The sequence below is a fragment of the Phascolarctos cinereus genome, unplaced genomic scaffold (genome assembly GCF_003287225.1).
Source record: "Phascolarctos cinereus isolate Bilbo 61053 unplaced genomic scaffold, phaCin_HiC Scaffold_2;HRSCAF=192, whole genome shotgun sequence".
Classification (NCBI taxonomy): domain Eukaryota; kingdom Metazoa; phylum Chordata; class Mammalia; order Diprotodontia; family Phascolarctidae; genus Phascolarctos; species Phascolarctos cinereus.
The window spans coordinates 312,141,254-312,164,479 of NW_027555625.1; the positions used below are offsets into that span (position 1 = coordinate 312,141,254).

At 45.0% G+C, this 23,226-nt stretch overlaps 2 protein-coding genes across 2 annotated transcripts in view; both read left to right on the top strand.

Moving 5' to 3' along the window:
* The window catches only part of WHRN (whirlin), a 133,364-nt gene extending 123,715 nt beyond the window's left edge, over positions 1 to 9,649 (top strand). The window contains 4 exon segments of the mRNA XM_020990625.2: positions 222 to 807; positions 6,002 to 6,183; positions 7,348 to 7,470; positions 8,336 to 9,649. Coding sequence (XP_020846284.1) covers positions 222 to 807; positions 6,002 to 6,183; positions 7,348 to 7,470; positions 8,336 to 8,518 — 1,074 coding nt within the window. The 3' untranslated portion in view covers positions 8,519 to 9,649.
* A 5,436-nt stretch (positions 9,650 to 15,085) lies between these two features.
* The window catches only part of AKNA (AT-hook transcription factor), a 72,269-nt gene continuing 64,128 nt past the window's right edge, over positions 15,086 to 23,226 (top strand). The window contains 1 exon segment of the mRNA XM_078150184.1: positions 15,086 to 15,308. Coding sequence (XP_078006310.1) covers positions 15,260 to 15,308 — 49 coding nt within the window. The 5' untranslated portion in view covers positions 15,086 to 15,259.

Consider the following 23,226-nt stretch of genomic DNA (forward strand, 5'->3'; position numbering starts at 1 on the left):
GCTGAGATGACCCAGATTTTCCACTATGGTGTTGCATTATTCAAGCAGGCCTCATCACGTGGCTGATAGAACCCTGACAACTGTAGGAGACAGAATTCCAGCCTGGATCTTGGTTGGTTCTGGTACAACCTCCCATCTCTTGAGTCTCTCTACAAAAGAAGGCTCTCCCAGATCTAGTGATGGAGTCTGATGGCCTCTGTTCTTGCTGGATTTTTTGGCAGGATGATGTCGCCTCTCATCCTGAGGCACCACCCAACTTCAAGCCTCCACCACCACCTCCTCCAGCTCAGTCCCTTGACTCTTCTGTTCCTCAACAGAGAAAGACTGGGAAAGACCATCTCAAACACCCTTCTTCAGAGTCTTCTCAATCGGGCCCTTTCTTCACAGCACCCCGCAACATTAGCTCACCAACTGGCCAGCCAGAGAGGGACACAACCAGCACCCCATCCACTGGAGCCACTTCCTCTGTAGAGGGGTCTCTTGCCAGCCCCATCTATGCTACCATTTCTCCAGCCAATCACAGCTTGAAGAGACCAATGGATACACACCTCTCATTTGTCAACCAGCACCCAATAGGCCCCTTCCCCAGGGTCCAATCTCCAACTCATCTGAAGGGCACGTCCCTTGAAGCTTCCTCAGGGAGCAGCCTCCCAAGTCTTCCTCTTCCCTCTCCTCCTGCTGTCCCTATTCCCCTTGATAAGACCAGTCCCAAGTCAGGAATGAATCATCATTTTGTCATGGTGGAAGTACACCGGCCAAACAGTGAACCAGACGTGAACGAAGTGAGGGCCCTGCCACAGACTCGAGGTGAGTAGCCACCAGTCTGTCATGGATCCAGAATTCTCTCTACCCACTAAGAATGGGTCCACTGTTGCTTCTCTGCCATTGACTCTTATGAGAAAAGAACAAAGAAAGAAGCTGATACTAGGGGTTTATTCCACCAAAAAAAATTTTTTTTCCAGGCTATGGCCCTTGGGCCAGTAAAGATTCAAGTCTGGCTTTTCTGTCTTCTACTCCTACCATTCAGTGGTAATTATCATTGTTGACTGAAAAGCAATGCAGAAATAAATTTCAGTGGAGCTTCTTAAGTGATCTAATTATAATCAGTGTAGTTTTTAGTGGGAGCAGTGTGGTACACTACAGTATACAAATGCTGACTTGGAAGTCAGAGGAACTGTGTTCAAATCCCAGATCTGCCACTTGTGAGCTATGTGCCTTCAGAAAGCTACTTTATTTCTCTGGGCCTCAGTTTCTCCATCTGTAATATAAGGGCACTGGACTAAGTGACTCCAAGTTTCTCTTCCCAAGGGCATTCAGTGTATTTGATTCTATCCCGTTTGTTTGAAAATTGGTAATCCATATTAATAATGAGGCAGCATGGTGGATCGGCCAGATGGACAGCTTTGGAATCAGGAAGACGGGTTTGTGTCCTGCTGACAACATACTTCACATGCATATGTCCTCTGATGCCATGGGCAAAGTCCCTTAACCTCTTCATCTGTGCTTCAGGCACTTCTCTAAGACTTTGAGTTATAGATGAGTTTCCAACTTACATGAATTACAGGGAATTTTCACATTAGAACTTCCCTACATCAATCACACCACTGATTGGAGAAAAAATAATCACTTATGATTCTTTGAGGTTTGCAAATTGCATTGCATACATTATCTCATTTGCTTCTCACAAGAATCTTGTGAATTAAAATATTCTTTTCCCCACACAGAGAAGCTATCTTCCACTGATGTCTAACCCCGTTGCCTCCTTGTGGCATAAAGGTGACCCAAAGGCTCTGAAAGTAGTGTTCTAGTTCTGATAGGTCCTACCAAGCTAGAAAGGATTTGAGTACGGGTTGGTGATACCAGCTTAGCTAAATGCGGAGGAGAGGGTCCCCAGGTTGGCCTAAGGCTGGAAACTTTTCTGGTGGGCCAGCCCCACAGGAGCTCATAAAGGCCATCTTCTAAGGCTAGGAGGGGTTGCAATTTGTACTAGCAACAGAATTACCCAACCAGTAATATAATGGCTTCTCCAAGAACCAGTCAATCAAGTATTTATTAAAGTGCCTGAAGTGTATCGATAGTTGTACATACAGTAACCAAAAAAAAAATTACCTTTCCCCAGCCATCCTGGATAAATGGGAGCTTTCCATATTTTGACCTTGGAATGAGTTTCAAAATAACAAGGAGAAAAGAGCAAGGGAAATGGCCTTCCTACAGTATATTACACACTGTGCTATGGTTTGTGTGTCTGGAGAGATAATATTGAGCTGTCTTAGACCATCACCTCTATTTTCCTCCTCCCTGGGTGGCAGTGACACACCTCTGGGATGAGCCCAGGCATTTAAGACAAGCTGTCTCAATGGCTGGCAAAGCTAGGAATTTCGAAGTAGAAAGTCCAACAACACTTTGAGAGGGAGAGGTTCTGAAGTGACTTTTGATACCCCTCTAAGGCAGGTCTTGGAACAGCTACACAACCATTCATTGCCAGCTTTCCGATTTCCCTCACCCCAGGACGTCGAGAAAAAATCATGGCTTTGTTGGGCCATGTTGCCCTCTTGTGGTTTGACCTGTCATTGCTAGCTTAGAGGGGTCTTCAGTGCCAATAGATGGTAATAGAAGGCAGTTGGTGGGACTTTGCACTTATTTAGTAACCATTTACCCCTAGATCAAGAGTTTTTAACCTTTTTGTCTGTCAGAGGTCTCTTTGGCAGTTTGATGATAACTAGGGACCCCTTCTCAGAAGAATGCTTTTAAATGCGTAAAATAAGATGCATTACAAAGGAAACCAATTATATTAAAATAGTTCTCAGAATATTCATTTTTTTAAGTTAATGGACTCTAGGTTAAGAACACGATCTTAGATCACTGAGCAACTATCAGACACTAATCCATAAACCTTCCCAATTAGCCTCAGAGTTGAAAGGTGATTTCTCCCAGTTTTCAGATGGGAAATTCAAATCTAGAAAAAAATGATCAGTTTCAGCATCAGATACAAGAATGAAATAGAGGGGTCCAGACTCGAAGCATCCGCCATGACCCCCTAAACTAGGAGTTATTAACCTCTGGTCTATGAGCTTCAAAAATATTTTTTGATTACTGTATTTCAAAATAATTGGTTTCCTTTGTAATTTAATTTTATACATTTAAACACATTATTCTGAGAAGCATTCCCTAGTTTTCATCAGATCATAGAAAGAGATCCATGGCACAAAAAGATTAGGAACCTCCACCCTAAACTAAGCTTCTCTAGGCTAGCTAGCAGGCTTTTGGAGAAGAAGGAATCCTATTCAATTGAAATCCATTTGGATCCTGTTTCTGAACTCTAATTACCTCAGAAAGGCAAGATTCCAACTCTGGCCTCCAGCTCTGACTAGGGAGCAAGACTGTCTTCCTCTTGCTGTCTCTCATCCTGCTTCTCACCATGTTTAATCCCAGACCACTTCCCATAATGTCTTGACACCTGAAAACATGTGATTTATTATTTTCTGCAACCACTGTCTGGGACCTTTTCTCCCTCAGGGGCATAACTATATCAGAACTACAGTGTCAGAAAGGGCCCCTTTATTTATTTCTAATACAATACAACAAACAGTGTCTACTGTGCACAGAGCCCGGTGCTAGGTACTGGGGGAGATACCGAGCTTACATATGATAATAGTTCATGCCCTCAAATTGCATATAGAATAGTCAGGAGATGTCACCAACTCAGATCATACAGTATTGTTGTTCAGTTGTTTCAGTTGTGTCTGACTCTGTGAATCCATTTGGGTTTTGGTTTTTTTTTTTTTGGCAAAGATACTTGAGTGGTTTGCCATTTCCTTCTTCATCTCATTTTACAGATGAGGAACTGAGGCAAACAGGGTTAAGTGACTTGTCCAGGGTCACACAAGTAGGAAGTGTCTGAGGCCAGATTTGAACTTAGGAAGATGAGTCTTCCTGACTACAGGCCTGGTATTCCATCCATTGCACCACCTAGGCACCTCAAAAATACATGAAAAGATCATTAAAGAGTCAGAAAACAAGGGTAGGGGAAGCCTGACGAGAAACTATCAACTGGAGGAATCAGGGAAAGTTTCATGGAAGAGGTAGCTTGGGGGGTGGGGTTTTAAAGCACAAGGACTTCAACAAGCAAAGAAAAAAGGAAGGCATTCCAAGTCCTGGGAACAGTGTGAGCAAAGCACAAGCGTGTCTGGGGACATAAAGCAGTCCATTTTGGCTAAAGCACTTTGTGTGTAGGGGAGTGATGTCAAATAAAACACAATGAAAATAGTAAATATTAATTAAGTGCCTACTGTGTGCAGGAGCACTGTGCCAAGCACTAGGGGACACCAAGTTGAGCTAAGACAATATCTTCACCCTCAAGGATCTTTCCAGGTAGTAGGAGGAAGAAAATGGAAAAATAGCCAGATGATGGAGGGCCTTGAATGCCAAACAAAGGAATATGAACTACTCTTTAGAACAGTAGGGAGCCAGTGAAGATTTTCAAAAAGTGCAGGATGTTAAGGAAGATTATTCTGGTAGTGGGATGAAGAATGGATTACATGAAGGAAAAAGTAGCAGAGAATAAGACACAGGAGATCATAGAAGGTGATACTGAGAGTCTGTGTGAGAATGGCAGCAGTTGAAATAGAGAGGAGAAGAAAGATATGAAAGATGACAGCGTTAGAATCCTTAGGACCTGGAACTGATTGATTGGATAGGATAGAAGTGAGGAAAGGGAAAAATCAACAGTAATGCTAAGGTTATGGATGTGAGTAACTGACATTGACATATGTTATGGAAAGTATGGAAATCAGAAGGAAAACCTGATTTAGGGGGTAAGATGAGTTTGGTTTGGGACAAGAATGTGTCAAAGCCAGGTCAAGCAAGAGAGCCGGTCATTAAATTCTCAGTATGAGCTTAAGCTTCTACCTTGGAGGGTGGTAAACAATTGGACAAAGCTGGGCTTGATTTATCATTTTGCTTGATTGCATTGTCGACTTAAGAAAGTGATAGAGAAAATGTTAATAATGAAGATTAAACTTAAAAGTGTGTTGTGCGTTTTCAAAGAGCTGGTTGTTAAACATTTATTAGCACATCCCTGGTTTGAGATATGTTCATTTGGAGGTGCTAGAGGGGTATCCATGTACAGATAACCCATAGCCTGCAGGTGATTGGAGGTAAGGGTCTTGGATAGGTCAAAGAGAGCTCAGATCTAGAGATAGAGATTTTCAAGTGATCCACATAGAAGTGGTATTTGCCAATAACCAAAGGGTAACCATTTCTGAGCCTTCTCCACCCTTCTACAATGCAAGGGATATTGGGAGTATATTTTGCACCATTGGTGGTGGTGGTGGTCCTTTGTTTTCTAAGAAGACCAGTGACATCATAGGGATGTCTTGACTTGTGTGTGAATTGGATTTTAGTTGAGGCAGAGTTGTGCAAAATTGTCAGCCTTGTTCTCTCTTTCTGAATCCTCCAAGTCCAGTAGCAAGATAAAAGTCAAGACCTTTGGAGAGAAAGAAAGGAATGACACTCAATTGCCTTTATACCCTTGCAAGTAAAGCGTAAGTGAATTTCAGTAAACTGAATCATGGATCATCACCAAGTGATGTCTTCTTGCAGTTTTAATGGCCTTATCTGGAGTGAGTATAGTTGTAGGGGCCTGGAATAGCACTGTATATCTCATATTTAATTAACTGTCCAAAGGGCACTACTGCCAATGCATGGCTGCTGTGGCTTCTCCCTGTTGTGACTCCTGAGTCAAAAAACCCCTGTACCAGTCTTTGGGTCTTTGAGTCTCACGGGAGCTACTTGAAAAGAAACTAAAATTTCCTAGATTAACCTGGTGCCCAAACTAGTATCCTTATCCTCCTGTTTACCTACTTATGCCCTATGTCCAATTCCACGTGGAGAGCAGAAGGGACTCAGAGGCCCAGTGTCCATAGGTATTCCTCAGCAGCCTCCTGACAACATATTCTGTTTTCCTTCCTGCTAACAGCTGTTCTCCCGCTGTCACCCCCAGCAGCCTCTACCCTTTCCCAACTATCAGACAGTGGGCAGACTCTCAGCGAAGACAGTGGCGTGGACACTGGGGAGGCAGAGGCCTGCAGCAAGGACCAGGGCCGACAGCAGGCCTCCATAAAAGGAAGAGGCAGCAAGGACCTCCCCCGGAACGAAGGGGCAGCAGAGACAGCCACCAAACCGGTAAGTAATAGACCATGAGGTGAGGAATAGATATGAGGTAGCTTCCTAGGCAGGGCAGGCTGGGGATTGGACTCCACCCTGGGGTTTCCGGGGTGTTCTGGGATGGGGAGGCGGTGGAGTCTGCCCAAGGGAGGGGGTTCCTAAATGTGATTCAGAAGCCAGTGGGTAAGGGGTCATGGTTGACCTTGTTCTCAACCCAGCCTATGTGTGTGGTGTGAGAGGCATGAGCTGGTCAGCAGCTGTATGTATCTTGTGCCTGAACAACACAGATAGGGTTTTGCCATACCCTGCCTTGAAGGCACCCAGTCATAGAGGCCTCCTCATCACCTCCCCCCCATCTTTAAACATGCTGGCCTTGCCCCATCCCTAGAGTCACTGAATCAGAAAATTAAAGAACTTCTTCCTATTACACATTGATCCAAATAGCTGGCAAAACTAGAGACCAAGTTTGCCAATGTTGCCCAAACTCTATCACACCCTGAGTGGTGACAAAAGATATCAGGATTTCTCTTTCTAGTGGATGAGAATGTAAGTCCATCTGAGCTTGCACTTGCTTCTGGGTGGCTTTTTCCACATAAGGGTTGTCCCCTATAAAAGAGCTCAGCATGTAATAAGTAATTTAAACACACAAAAACTGGGAATCGATAAACCTGGGTTCTAATCCTTGCTGTGTGTGGCCTTGGACAAGTCACTGACCTCCCTTGGACTTCAGTTTCTTCATTATGGTAATGTGTAAATTCCTTGAAGATGAAGACTGTATTGTATGTATCCCTTCCACATGCTATACGCATTATACATGGCAGATTTAATAATACTTGTTGAATGACTGGATGAGTTTTTTGTTTTTGTTTTTTTTCCTTTTTGGTGAGGCAATCAAGGTTAAGTGACTTGCCCAGGGTCACAGCTATTAAGTGTCAAGTATCTGAGGCCGGATTTGAACTCAGGTCCTCCTGATTCCAAGTGATTGAGTTTTTTAAACAAATAGTTTGGATTAGATGAACTCTAAGGTTTTTTTCCAGCTCTACGATCCTTGGATAGGGCCAGGAAGCTTAGAAGAATCCAAACTGTCCAATTTTAGAGGCAGAAAGGAAATCTAACCAAGACCTTTAGGGGACCCACTGAAGGGGCAGCCTTTGGGGATGATAACATTTCCTCTGCCTTCAGCCTGGCCTCCTGGAGCCCACATCCTCTCTGATCCGAGTGATGAAGAGCGCGGCCACCTTGGGTATTGCTATTGAGGGTGGTGCTAATACTCGACAGCCGCTGCCAAGAATCGTAACCATCCAGGTATGGAAAGAAGCAACATCTGAGAAAAGCAGAATCCTTTTTGGTTTCCCCTAGACTTGGCTACGTGACTCCTCCCTGCCTTCTCCCAAGCAACCAATGTGATGGCACTGCAAATTCCAGAAAACATCAGGAGGTTAAGAATTCTAAGTGGCTCCAGGACTCTTAGCCTCACCCCACCTCTTGCCCCTACTCTCTCTCCTATATTTCTTCTCCATAGTGGTATCTTGATCAAAGCAGTACTAGAGCTGTATCCAAAATATTTCTGTGCTTTGAAGTTTACCAAAGATGTGATCTGGGAACACCACTGATTTCACCTTTGTCATTAGCCCTCCCACAAACATCCTCCTACTAGAAGTCAGGAAGGGTGCATAACCATGAACCAGAGGCTTAGGGCTATAGAATAAAGACTCAGTCTCTGGTTTTAGAGAGACCTTAGATGGAAGCGAGGAGTTGCATGTATTACTACCTGTGCATTGGAGCTAGGTGGGGAGGGGAGTCTGGGATAAAACAAGCCTATAAAGCTAGAATGGGTTGGTGGCTTCAGCCACCTGGATATTTAATATGATCTTTATGCTCTGCTTAGGTGTACCCATAGCTTGGCACAGCATGTGTTGGGTCCAGGGGCCATTTTGCATTTGTATGTGAGCATTACTACATGTGCCAGCTGCCACACACATGCAGAAGGCATTCTTGGTAGCTACTCAAGTGCATGTAAATAAGAATTAATGAGAGTAAGCTCAGCTCCTGGCTGTGGCAGTCTGAGGCCAGGTGAATCCAGCCTGCGGTCTGTCGGAGCCACCGGTGGCTGGTCTAGGGCCGTGGGTATCATGAGCTGACATCCTCGTCCCGTGTCTCCTCTTTGCAGAGAGGCGGCTCTGCCCACAACTGTGGGAAGCTGAAGGTGGGTCATGTGATCTTGGAGGTGAACGGCACGACAATGCGGGGCAAAGAACATCGGGAGGCTGCCCGCATCATTGCTGAAGCCTTCAAGATGAAGGACCGGGACTATGTGGACTTCCTGGTTACTGAGTTCAATGTGATGCTTTAGGGGAAGGACCCCCAGAGCCCAAGTAGAAAGATGGCCCAAGGGAGAGTGCCCAGGATCCAAGTAACTGAGAACAGTGGTGGCTCTGATGAGCTCTGTGTTGTGTCTCACACGTGTGAAAGTGCACGTAGCTCCACATCAAACAGATGCTCCTTCCCAGATCCCTCGTGCTCCCCTCCTGGCTATGGCAAGGTGATGTGAGAGGCCTGTTCCAGCCAGCCCGCCAGCCCAGATTAGGGCCCACCTACTCCCCTTGCCCTCGGGGAAGGTCTTGTTCCCAGGCACATGGTCAAGCTGGCTGCTGGCTGGCAGACAGAAAGACAGACAGACAGACAGACAGCTCTTAGCATCTGCTGGGTTAGCAGTCAGCCCCAACAGCGCCCAGAGAGCAGGAAGGAATATGGGGAAACAGGGAAGGACTAAGAAGAAGAAAGAGGCCCAAGAGGGAGGGAAAGCAAGAGCTCCAAGAACAGAATAGACGGGGAGCTTATGCTTTTGTCCGTCCTTCCTCTTACCTGTTTACCTTTGTCACTACTTGGCTCCACCTTTGTGTTAAGGGACATGTCCCGCCTTTACCATATGCTCAGCTCTGTTGTCCTTTACCTTCACCCTGAACCCTTTTGAATCCCTCCTGAGTTGGGTTAGAGGCTCTTTTGCCCTAACCTGCCAGCTCTGGCCTCCTCTCCACCTTCTCACACTCGTACCCCTTGAAGAGAGGAATATATCCCATCTGCCCCCGAGGAGCTTGGCTCCCTTTAGTAACCCCTCTCCTTCCTCTGACAAGCTGTTAGCCAGAGCAGGGGTGAAGAGAGAGCCCTGGGGCCTCGGCGGCCAGAGGATGGTCCCCCGGAAATGCCCTGCTGCAATCTTCGTGCCACAGACTGGGTGGGCAGCAAGTGCCCTCCTGCCCTGGCTGTTTATTCCACCCAGCTTACTTCTCCACTGTCTTATTTATTATTTGTTTTCTACCCTGTCAGCCATGGATCCCAAGCTCCCCCATCTCCAGCACCTATCCTGTCTGGTTATCCTGTGCACAGCCTAACGATGGATGCCTTGTAAATGCAGCAATGTCAGTGTATTTATATAAAGAGCTTGTGATTTTAATTTTTCAATAAATCTAACATGTTAGGAAAAAGCGTACTGTGGGGCCCGCCTTCTTCCCACTGGAAAGTGTCACTGGGTCACGGCCTCCCACTGAGGAGCCCCTGTCTTCTCGGGTTATCGTACAACAGTGTTTAATGAGTTTTGATCTTTCTCTGATACTGGCTAGTTTTGTGGACTTTGGAAAATCATTTAACCACCCTGTGCCCCATTTTCCTCATCTGTAAAATGGAGGCAATACCACTTTGAATGTCTTGATGCAGGGGGTTGGACTAGAAGACATCCTGAGAGCTTTTCCAGGACTAAGTTGTATTATCTGATATGCTCCTTGAAGACAGGGACCAGGTGGGATTTATCTCTGTGTTTTTCACATTATTATTCCTATTGATGGATTCTATGAGTTTGTAACCCAAACTGGGCAATCCATTCTGCTGCATCTCTCCTACAGCCCACAAGGGGGCCAGCTTTGACCTGATTGAAGACGAATCTCCCTTGATATCTCAGCTGGACATTGAAAGGAATGAATCCTTTTAAGAATGGAGTTCCTCTGGCACTTCCAGAGTCTCTGAAGGTGCCTCACAAGGCAGTCCACTGGAGGAAAGCAGTGTAGCATAATAAAAACTAGAACTGGGTTTAGAGTCAGAAGCCTTGAGTTTGAATTCTTTAGCTGTTACGTATGACTCTGTGACTATGGACAAGTCTTTGGGTCTTGTTTTCTTAGTCTTTAAAATGAGAGGGTTAAACTTCACAGTCTTTAAGATCCTTTCAAGGGCCAAATCCTATGCTATCTGCGAAATCCGTCTCTCCTCACAAAGTACCGTAGAGGGTTTCTGTATGATATCCAGCTGAGACGGCTTACCAAGAGGTATTTCAGAAAGACTGTCTAGGGCCCTAATAATCACGGTTCCAGAAATGGTTTCTAAAGTTCATTTTATTATAACCTCAGGGCATCTGGCTCGGAGTAGTCTTTTCACAAAGGAATGAGTTCTGAGCTGGATTTGTGAACCAGCTTCCCTCAGTGAGCAAGGCCAATTCCCATCAAATCAATCAATTGGACATTGAGGGATCAGGCAAGACATCCAGGCACTCCTAGAGCATATACTCTGAGACCTCTGTTGACAGCAGAAGATGGGGTTAGAGTGAGTGAATCTTACCCAGCGATTATGCCTATGTATCTGTGTTCCCAAGACCCCTGCTATGGATATGTAACAATATTGATGAAGTAGAAGCCTTTGTCCTTAAAGAACTTATAGCCTAGTGGGAGCATAAAATTAATACTCATCTTCATATCCCCACTGCCTTGTACATACTAATTGCTCAAAAGCTGTTGAATGAATAACAGGATAGATAACTTATACATATACATACATGTGTGTGAAACAGCATGGTTTAGTGGAATACATACTGGAGTTGGAGCCATAAGACCTACATTTGAACCCTGGCTTTGACTAGATGTATGACTTTAGGCAAATCATTTAATCTGTCTTGCACATCAGTTTCCAAATAGAGAAGCATCATATATAGTGGAAAGAAAACTAGACCTGGAGTCAGGAGAGTCCTGACTCTGACACTTGCTCTCTGTGTGATCATGGGCAAGTTCTACCTTCTCAGAGCCTCAGTTTCCTCACTTGTAAAATAGGGATAAAAATATTTGTATTAGCTCCTTCCTTGGGGAAGTAGGGTGGCCTAGTGGATAGAATGCCAGGCCTGGAGTCAAGAAGACTCCTCTTCCTGAGTTCAAATTTGGCCTCAGACACTTCTTAGCTGTGTGACTCTGGGCAAGTCATTTAACCCTGTTTGTCTCAGTTCCTTCACCTATAAAAGAGCTGGAGAAGGAAATGGCAAACCACTCCAGTAGCTTTGCCAAGAAAACCCCAAATGGGGCCATGAAGAGTCAACTATAATTGAAAAACAACTGAACGAGAAATCTTCTTCCTATGGTTGTTATAAGGATCAGTGAGACACTGAATGTTAAGTGAATTGTACACCTTGAAACTCTATACATACAGGCTGTCCAAAAGTGCTACTGTACTGGACACTGTGTTGTTATTACATTGTTTTTTAGTCATGTCTGACTTTTTCTTTTTAGGCAATTGGGGTTAAGTGACTTGCCCAGGGTCACACAGCTAGTGAGTGTCAAGTATTTGGTCTGAGGCCGGATTTGAACTCAGGTCCTTCTGACATCAGGGCCAGTGCTCTATCCACCACGTCTAACTTTTCATGGCCTAATTTGGGATTTTCTTGGCAAAGATGCTGGAGTGGTTTGCCATTTCTTTCTCCAGCTCGTTTTACAGATGAGGAAACTGAGGCAAAGAGAGTTAAGTGACTTGCCCAGGGTCACCCAGCTAGTAAGTGTCTGAGGCCAGATTTGAACTCAGTAGGATGGGTCTTCCTGACAGACCAAGCACTCTATCCACTGTGCAACCTAGCTGTCCAAACACAGTGTAAATGACAGTTACTATTAAGGCGGGACAAAAATGCTTGTATTACCACCCTCACGGACTTACCATGAGAAAAGTGCTTGGTAAATCCTGATAACTGCCATTTAAAGTCAATAAGTCAGATAGAAAAGAAGTGGACCATGTAGAGTAACCATCAGGTAGGAGGACACTCTCCGCCCAGCACAAAGACTCATCATATCCTATAAACAATGCCTCACATTTTTAGCACTCAAAAGTTTAAAAAGTGCTTTTGTCACAACAATACTGCAGGGCAGATGACAGTGCTATGGCCATCTCTGTTTTATAGATGAGAAACTGAAACCCAGAGGAGGACAGTGGTGTACCCAAGCTTACACGGTTACTAGATTTGAACCCAGGCCTCCTGCCTGACTCCAAGGCTCATGTTCTTTCCATAGACTCACTCTAATGTGGTCTGGACCTCCAACAATCTTGTCCTGGCAAGTCAACAGCTACACAAATAGCTATGATTTTTTTTTTTAAAGAGAAGTTGGGAAACCATTACAGGCTATTACTGTGGTGTGAATTGTAAGGGCCATAAAGGTTTAAAGGAGGCAGAGAGAAGTACAGAATATACATTTAATTGCAGCCTTTAGGAGCTGCTGGCCGCTGCTGCCCCATCCCCACAAGAGCCGTAACTGGGAACATTTTCATTGGGAGCAAGGGGTGGTAAAGTAGTATACCCTAGAAATATCTCAAGGTTTCTCTTCTGCTGCTGAAAGTGAGGCTGCTGAGGAGGAAAAGCCTGCTGCCCTTGGGAGGGTAGATGGAAAGCTTGATGGGGTAGTAAAGGCATGGGTGGATGAGACCCCCAAGGGGCAAGTAGGATGTTTCACTATTTCTAAGGAAAGAGGGGAAGATTCAGGTAGGAAAGTTCAGCTATAGCATCTGCCCCTATCAAGACAGGAAGCACACCCCACCCCCCCAAGTAAAAGTGCTGTCAGCTCTCTATAAATTACCCAACGTGGGGAAAAGGTACAGCTGTCCATCCTACTTATAACCCTATTCCTTACTCTGGAAAAAAAATTAAGCAACTTAATTCCATGAACCACTGAGTAAAACTACAGTTCTCTTCTGGGGAGGGGCAGCCCTCCGTGCATTAAAGTGACCTAGAAAAATGTTCTTTTTCTCCTCCCTCATTCCAACACATGTATGCTAAGCCTTGCCCATATTGTCCTGAAAGCAGAAGTTCCATATATACCCAGCATAGGGCTTCCAAGCAGGTATTAGTATTTCTTGGCTCTGAAGCCCAGAACACCAGAATCTCCTTACAGAGCAGGGAAGAGATTTAGTAGAACTCTGAGTGGAGGCTGGGTGGTGAAGAAAGTCTGAGAGTCAGATCTGATTTCTAGTTCTTAGCTCCACCTGGCACTAACCCATTGTGTGATTTGGGCCAAATCACTTAACCACACTAGGCCTCAGTTTCCTTACTTGAAAAATGGACATATTAGACTAGATGGTCAGTCCTTATGGTCCCTTCTAGCACTAACATTCTATGCTAATAGTAACTCATTTATGTTTTTTAAAGATTTACAAAGCACTTTTCTATACTCTGATGTAGGCAGTATAAGTGTCATTAAGCTCCCTTGACAAGTGAATAAACTGAGGTGTTGCAATATTAAGTGACTTGCCCAAGGTCACACAGCTAGTAAATGTCAGGGCTAAGGTTTGAACCTTGGTCCTTTGGTATCATATCTAGCACTTTCTACTATAACAAGCTGCTTAAACTTCTCTCCATCTCAGACATTCTATGATAATAAAAATGATACCAATACCTCAAATTTATATAGCAATATACAGTTTACAAAGCACTTGTTCCCCAACAGCCCTGTGAAATGGGGAGAGCTAGTCTCGGGCTTATGCTTAACCTCTCAGCCTCAGTTTCCTCTTCTGTAAAATGAGTTTGGACCAAGTTATCTCAAGGGTCTTTTCCTTTAATGTCTCTGAGGACAATTGGAGGAAAAGTAAATTTAAAACCTATAGGTCCTGGCATTAGAAAAATAATCTTCCCATTGAGGGAGCTTTCTTTTCTTTAGAATGTTCTGCTTTCAAAGTTGCTACTGCCAAAATGTCTCAGAGCCCAGCCTCTGGGTTAAGTGAAAGCAGGTCATCGGTTCCTAGGGATGAAGAAAGAGATTATATTTCTAGGGTCACTCACCCTGACTTGGGCACCTCGTGAAATCCACAGTTTGAAATGCTGAGAATAAATAAAGGGGGTGGAGGGAGGGCGGTGAGGACTGTGGATTCCTTCTGGCAGATGAACAGCCACGGAGGGAAAAAGAAGGATGTCGACAATTTTCCCAGAAGAGACACAAGGAAACTCTCATCTCCTGCCTCAACAAAACATGAGTCCTCAGAACTGGGAGGAGCCTTGGAGTCTAATACCCTCGTTTTACAATTGGGGAAACTGAGGCCGAAGATGAAGACAACAGAAGAGGGGAGGGGAAAAAAGGGAGTGGAGGGGGTGTAGCAGGGATGGAAGAGGAGGAGAGTGAAGGGGAGGGGAAAGAAGGCAGTGGAGGGGGTGTAGCGGGGATGGGAGAGGAAGGGAATGGAGGGGAGGGGAAAGAAGGTAGTGGCGGGTTAGCGGGAATAGGAGAAGGGAGGGGAAAGAAAAGAAAGCAGAGGGAACTGACTTAAGAGTCAAAAGATTTAGAGTTCTGGCTCCCCTATTGGCTACCTGTTTGATCTTGGGCCCGTTTTCTCTTCCGTGAAATAAAGGAGTGTCTATCAGCTCATCTGAGGTCCCTTCCAACTCTAAATCCCACCTTACAGTCCGTGGAGGCCCATTAATAGGCCTTCCCACCCGCGTCCCTCAATGCCCTCTCCAGAAGGACGAGACTTTCCGGACACCCCTGATTCTATGAAGGGCGGGCAGAAACGGATGCATCTCCTCGATTGGTGGAGGTGGTTCAATCCCCGCCTTCCTGGGGCCGTTCCCTTTACCCCATTGGTCAGACCTCTAGAATTATGCTAAAATTGAGCCAAGCCCCCCGCCCGGAGCAGCTGCGACTCTCAGATTGGAGACTATTGTTTGCAGTGCTTTAACTCCAGGAAATTGACTAAAGGAGGCGGGGAAGAGTTTTACCCCGAGCTGGGCTGGGTTGCTGGGCTGGCGGCTTCAGGGGCCCGGGATGCGGGGGAGCGTGGCATCCCACTCGGTCTGGGAGGCTGGAGAAGAAGAATGACGCCCATCCCCACCTGGCATCAGGGTGGCGGCTGCAGCAGCTCAGGTGAGACGGGGAGAAATCACGCTCCAAAGCGGTCTGCAGGAACTTTCTCCAGCTCTGGGGAGGCGCGGGCTGGTCCTGTAGCGTGTTCTGTGCCGGGCCCCAGCTCCGCAGGCAAAACGGGGTGGAGGAGAAACTACGTCCCGGGGTACCCCGCCCTCTGATACTACCCCATTCTTCTCCGGACGTACCAGAACTATAAACATTTCTTTTTTTTTTTTTCTGAGCGTGAGAGCTTAGTCCTGGATCAGCACGACTCTGAGCCTCAGTTTCCTCGTATGTAAAAAGAACTGGTTGAACCAGGTAATCTTGAAGATTCCTTCCAGGACTCATGTTCTATTCTTTGATCCTAAGAAACCTGACTTCGGAGTCAGAAGACTTGGCGTTCCCAGTTCAACTATCCTGCACACTATCTGCTAGTAGTGTAGTCAAGCCATCTAGTTTTTCCTCTCATTAGTACAGGGAGAGGGTTAGGCTAGATTATCCCTGAAGTTCCTTCCAGCTCTCGATTCTTTGACTTCCCCATTCTGGGCCTCAGTCAATCCATCTTTAAAAGTAAAAGGGTTGAATTAGGTTGTCTCCAAGGACCCTTTCATCTCTAAAGTTATTTTTCCATAATTCTTTTAACTTGTCTCCCTGGGGAAAACATGGTTCTTTCTCTTCCTTTCTCTCCCCTACATCCCCAGAGAATAGATACTGGACTATCTGGAGGTATTTACAGGAAGAACAGGTACCTGGGAGCCCTTCATGGGAAAGGGTTAACTTTTAAGTCCCTGAAATGCATCTTGGGGTGGGTTTAGTGGGGCAAGGAAATACCTTTAGTAGTTTCCATGCACCCCAATCACATGTGAAGGATTTGCCTGAAGCTTTCTGGATAGGAAGTGTCATTGTTTGTGGTGGGGCTCTATATACCAGGCAAGCCCACCTTCCAAGGAAGTTCCTCTAAGGAGGTTTCAGGGATCTGGATCTGTTTCTGAGGTTGGTGTCTTGGGGCCCGAGTTGCTGTGGTTACCCCCAGGGAGGTGGCATACTTGCCTGGGACCTGGTTTGTGTGGGTCTCACTCACTAGGCAACCAAAGGCAAGAAGCTGTGAGTTGACCTATCTCATGCTTTTCCATGAGCCCAAAATAATTTCCACCCTTTTCTGGGGGTTGTGTGTGTTTTGGGTGGGGGAGGGGTTAAGTTGAGATGGGATAGTGAAAGGTGGTGGGAGATCACCACAGGGACTCCGTCCGGTTATAAGATGAGTTTGTTTGGCATGTTTTTAGAGTCACACAACAGCAAGAGAAAAGGGGAAATGAGTATAATCTAATGACTGGTGTGGTGGTAGAAATCAAGTCTTCTGAGGAGACAAGCCATACAAAGAGGCACAGTGGTAAGAAAACTGGACTTGGAAATCAAGAGATATAGGTTCTAGGCCTGACTCTTTGGGAAGCCTGAGGCCCAGATAGCAAAAGTGACTTCCTCACCTGTAAAATGAGAGTGTTACAATAGATGGTCTTTAAGATTCCTTCCAATGCTAACATTCTAGAATCCTGAGGGTTCCATCCCGGGTTTCATTTAAACCTTTTTTTTTCTTTTTTTGAAGAGACCTACGATTTCACAAGATCTTCTGAGGAACTTCTACTTAGGCAGGTAGGCACCCTTTCTGTAATTTATAGTCATCTTAGAGAGTATCCTGGGACACTGAAAAGTTAGTTTGCCTAGGATTACACAGCCATCAGGCATTTCAGAAGTAGGACTCGAACCTAGGTCTTGTAGACGACAAGGTCAGCTCTCTGTCTACTAAGTCATGCTGCTTCTGAACTTCAGCCTTTTCTAAGCAGGAGATTTCATCAGCTCTCTAGGGTTGCTGACTGGAGTACTTCGGAAGATGCCAAGTTTTGAGAGTTTCCAGGGAGATCTGGAAAAGTTGGGAGCAGATGTGTGTCATCTTGCCTAGATGATACTTTGAAAATTGATACATACCATTTGAATTCCTATTCCTCCCACTTGGGAGAAAAGGCATTTTTAAAGCCTCTAGGTCCTGGCGTTAGAAAATCAACTTTCCTATTGGGGGAGCTTTCTTTTATTTAGAACATTCTATTTCTAGGAAGAACCAGGCCTAGAATCTAAATCTCTTGATTCTAATGAACTCTGATCTTGAAAAGACATTTAATTTGGGGCCTCAGTTTTCTCATCTGTTAAATGGAGAGTAATTGTCCTGCCTTTTGTTTCTCTGCTATGAGAATCCAATGAGAATGGATACAAAAGCTTTAGTAAACTGAAAGCACTGTCTTTACACTCATCAGCTCTTGTCACTTCCTAAGTCCTTATAGGCGATTTTAGATCATTTTAGATCTGGATGGAACCTCAGAGGTTACCTATGTTCCAGGAGTGGGAAACTTTTGGCCTTGAGGTCATGTGTGGCTCTCTAGGTCCTCAGGTGTGGTCCTCTGACTGAATCCAAACTTCACAGAACAAATCCCCTTAATAAAAGGATTTGTTCTGTAAAACTTAGACTCAGTCAAAAGGCTGGCCATCATAGACCTGGGTTCTGGTCCTTCTTCAGGCACTAAACCCAGTCGTGTGACTTCAGTCCAATGGTTTCACATCTATGAGCCTCAGTTTCCTATAGTGGAAAGGACATAATACTCCCTAATCACCTCAGAGGTGTGAGGATTGAGTGAAACATGCTTTTTGATGATTAGAACTGAGAGGGACCTTAAAAACCATCTAGGCTAAGCCCCTACTTTTACAGAAGGTGTTTGGGAAGCCTGCAAAGTGGTAATTCATTTGAGGGGATTAGCGGAGGAGTGATTAGACAGGTAGGGTAGGACCCATTGCATGCCATACAGAGACTGATGGGCTGGCCTAGGGTACTTCACTCTAGTGTGAGGGCAGGCAATCTACAGTAAGTTCACATTTATACCAAGCATTTTTTAGATTTAAAAAGCACTTTTCTCACAATGATCCCACAAGGTAGTTCTTGCAAGTTTACTATTTCTAGTTTACAGATGAGGAAATGGAGAGTCATAGAGGTTAAGTGATTTGTCAATGGTCACGTAGCTAGTGGGTGTCAGAGCAGGCGTTAGAACCCCTGTCTCTTAACTTCAGGTCCAATATACCTCCCATTTCATTAGGCTGTACAGTGCTGGTGCTGGTTTGATGTAGAAGAAGGAGATGCTTAGTTAAAATTTGTTTTAACACTTAAAAATTTTTAATTGTGATCTTTCATTCTTATTTATTACTTCATCTACCCTTTCCAACAAGCCACACCTTTTAACAATGAATGAATGAATGAATGAATGAGAGAGAGGAGAGAATGACTGACAGACAGAGACTGGGGAGAGAGGAACAGAGGAGGAGAGAGAGATTGGGGGGGGCAATTCAGCAAACCTAACTAACAATCAAGTGAGTCTTTTTTTTTTGTTATTTTAGGCAATGGGGTTAAGTGACTTGCCTAGGGTCACACAGCTAGTAAGTGTTATGTGTCTGAGGCCAGATTTGAACTCAGGTCCTCCTGAATCCAGGGCCAGTGCTCTATCCACTGCGCCAGCTAGCTGCCCCAATCAAGCAAATTCTGACAGTATAGGTCAGCAGTTCTTGAACTGTTTGGTCTTAGGGCCCCTTTCATACTCTTAAAAATTAGTGAGGACTCCCTCTTCCAAAGAGCTTTTGTTTAGGTGAGTAGTATCTATTGGTATTTACTGTTAGAAATCAAGATGTCTTAATATTATTATGAAAATAGTTTTGAACACATGGACTCTCTAAAAAGGCCTCAGGGACCACCCAAGGATTCCTGTGCCACACTTTGAAATCCTCTGGTATCAGCATGGTTCCCTACCCATAGTTCCTCATCTTGGCGGAGGAGAGAGTTGCATTTTCTCATCTCTTCTACAGGGCCAACCTACGTCATAATAATTACACAGTGTTTATTTTCCATATGTTTACTGTTCCTTCCATTTGCTTTGTGGTAATCATTGTGTATATGGCTTTTCTGCTTCTGCTTCCTTCATTGTGCATCTGTTCATCTAAATGAACCTGCTTCCCATGCTTCTCTGAATTCTTTGCATTCAAAATCTCTTCCAGAGCAGTACTATTGCATTTGAATGACTGACTTTTAAATATATTGGCTTTTGGTCTGATGGTCCCATGCCTGGAAGCAAGAGATTGTGGTGAAATGGTTGTAAAATGGATTTCTTCTGTTGAGGCATGGTTTAGACTTGATGCCTTCTGAGGTCCCTTCCAACTCTGACATCCTATAAGGCCGGGAATATCCATTAAAAGCATTAATGACATAGAAATCAAAGGAAGTTAGAAGTATGAAAGCAATTTAGTTATTTGCAGAGTGCAGGATGAGCCAAGATTGATCTATTGAGAAGGGAAAAAAAGACTGTTTCCAGATCTCCAGATCAGGTTAAAGATGTACTTCCTTGGGTGTAGTTTGGGAAGGGGCTGTGAGGGGCATAAAGTAAGGCCAGAAAGGAACATCAGGGGAAATCCTACTTTTGTGAGAGGGAGGGTAGTGAGAGAGACACAGTTAACTCTGGTACTTTCAGAGGACCCCGGTTTATTCTTCTAGCCTCTTTATCATCCTTTTACTCTGTGAAACTTGGCCCAGCTGGCACCCTGGCACAATCAGTGTTGTAGGAATCCTGCTTATTTGGAGGGACCAGTGCTCTTTTTCACAGTCATGAATGCTCTTAGAAATGCCAGGTTAGGGAGCAAGGACTTTTTAAACTTGTGGGTGATGGGCAGCCCAGCCTTGAAAGGTTTTTGAGCAGAGAAGTCACAGAATGATAGTTATGCTTTGGGATAATGAACCTGGTGGCCTGTGCAGGATAGACTGAAGAGGGAGCTAGTAGAGACTAGGAGAGTACTTAAGAGTCTATTATAGTAGTCTAGGTGTGAAGTAATAAAGGCCTGGACTGGTGGGGGGGGGTTAATGGAGGAGACAATGCAGGCAAGAACTACTGGACAGGTAGGTGTATTCCTGACCTTCCTCAGTGTTCTCTTACTCCAGGGTGAGTACCATTTTCCATTACAGGTGTCTTTGGCAACCCTGAGCCAAACCTCTGTTGCCAAATTGGATGCCCTGGGCTCCCAGGGCGCAGGCTGATGGCATCTTTAACAATGTTGCTTAGTGCAGCCACCTGGACTCCCGCCAGAGACCAGCCCAATATTGGAAGATAAAAAAACTATTCATCTACACCCAGGACATGTGCAGAGGGAGGGGCTAGGACATGGAACCAAAGCAAGAATATATCTGGCTGACAGGTCCTTTTGTGTCTAGCACCATTACCAGTGGAGGGAATGAAGGCAAAGGATGGCGGTTTCTCTGAGAGAAACTCACCCGCCATATGATTAAGCGGTTAGAATTAACATTGCTGTGTTATCACCTGCTCCCAGAATTCGGAGGAGATGGTAATAGATCCCATATCCTCACTCCCCTGCTTGGGACCAATACTGTATTTCAGGAGATGCCATGGTTTAATGGACCCATGACTGGCCTGAGGGCAGTAGGTGTTTGTCTGAATGCTTGGCTTTCTAGGTGACACTCAAAAGAGCCTCATCCACCCACCCATTTCACAGATGAAAGTCTCAGTTTTCTCAGTAGGGACTGGATGAACACCTGTTGGGGGTCTCATGGAAGGGATTTCTTCTGTTCAGGTGTGGTTTGGACTGGATTCCTTCTGAGGTCCTTTCCAACTCCCAGATCCTATAGAACTTCAAAATCCAGTAAGACAATCGAGGTCATGGAAGTCAAAGGATGTCAGAACCGGAAGAGAACTTAGTTCATCTGTAAAATGAACAAGTTGGGCAGGATTATCCCTGAAAAAGAAAATAACTTGAGCAAAGTCATTTATTAAAATAAAATGCTGTCCAAATGTAGGGTCTTGTGTAGAAGAGAAGATTAATTCAGCTCTGGCAAATTGTTGTTGTTGTTTGCCCTTCGTTCTTGAAGAGGACCATGACGTCAGGGAGGTGATGCCATGGCATTTGTATAAATTGGATTTAAGTGAGGAAGGCTGTGCAGAGTCACCAGCCTCACTTTCTTCTCCAGAGCCATCTCAGTCCAATGGCAAGCTATAATCAGGATGATTGGCAATGGCCTTGAATGCAGTAGGAGACCTTGGCCTTTTTAAGCTAAGGTCTTTCCCAGGTCTCAGTTTGAGTGAGGCAATGCTCTTTCAGTGATTAAGACTAGGTAAGAAATGAGGCAGAGGATGACCTTTTTTCCTAGTAAAAAAAAAAAAAAAGAAAGAAATCCAGGTTCCTCATGAAGGAAATTGGATAGTGAGTCTAGGAGTCAAAAAATAAATGCCATGTCTCTTGTCTGTACTTTCTCGGATAGGATGCCAGAAGTTTGTACTTATCCTAGAGATATTGAAAGTGGGAGAGAGGGTAGGTGGAAGGTGGGGCTGCATTGGTACTCATTAAAGTCAATGGAGGTATGGGTGAGATCAATACCAGTTTTGTAGGCTAGAGATAAAATCTTTGAACCTGTTTACAAGGGTATCTTAACTTATTTATCATCAAGGGATGATTTCTAAAGACAGAGTCTAGGAGACCAGGCATCAGAGTATGTATGTTTCGGGTAGCAGAAGTGGTTTAGCAATAGGCATGAAAAACAATACCACAGGGTAATAAAATCATAGGCGCATAGCATCATAAATTTAGAACTGAAAGAGGCCATGTTGTGCAACCCCATCATTTTACAGCTGGGCCTAGAGAGCATATGTGACTTACCCAAGATCGCACAGGTGTGGCATTTGACTTCACAGGCAATACTCTAGTAGTGACTGCCATTTATATAGCACTTAGATTCAAAGCATTTTTCTTCACAAAAGTCTTGTGAGGTAGGTCTTACAAGTAGCATTTTCCTCATCTTCCTGATAAGCAAACTGAGTCTCAAAGAAGTTAACTCTCTCACCATGGGTCTCAGTGGTCATAACTGTCTGGGCAGGGATCTGAACCCAGGTCTTTCTTAACCCCAGGCCCCTGTGTTCCCCATTAGACCACACTACCTGGGGCGGGGGTGAGCTGATATCACAAAGTGGCATCTTGCCGAGGCTGTCTGTTCCCTACGCACGCTTATTTTCTAGATGCTAAACTGGTGATATGCCGAGACAAAGAGGAAGTGGGTTACAGGCCTGGGGGACATTGTGCCAGAAGTGTTGTTGGACTCTTAGTAATTCAGCCAGCCAAGGTAAATGAAATAGCTGGGCAAGAACATTGGCAGGCTCATTTTATAAAGCCAGTCGCCATTTCCTGACAGCTAAGCATCCTAACTGGTCCTGGCAGTCTCTCTGGAGAGGCAGCTGTCCCCTCAGGCCTAGCAGCCTCCCCCAACCCCTCCAGACGCTCTCTGGTTCATTCAGTGACTTTCAATGGCTGCTAGGGCTTCACAATTGTAATCCTTGTATCACTAATTGCAGAGCGCTGCTTTCTTTAATCACCCCCTCATGGAAATGTCAGGCCATGATACGCCCAGAACACAATAGCCCCAGCAGTGCCCAAGTCACTGGAGGGAATCTGAGCATCATTAGTGCCAGAGGAAACTCTACTGTTGGGCTGGGGAAGAGAGGGGGAAAGGCCTCTATTGGGTAATGATGGATTTATTCCTCCTCTGGCCTTGCTTTTCTGCATCACACCTGTGTGGCAGGCAGAAGCCAGACTCATTTGCTCTATTATATGGGATAAGTAGCCATCCCCCCATGCCTCACCCCACCACCCACAATAGCAATGACAATGGTTTGCAAAACACCTGCCCCTCTCACCAACCTTGTGACAGAGGTAGTGCAACTATTTCTTTATCTTTTGATACAGATTGGTGATTTTATCCATCTGGGTAACTTCCAATGTAGAAACTCCCTCCACCAATGCAGAGAAGAGCATTTGTAATTTAGAACCTCAGAGGGTTGCCCAGAGCACTGAG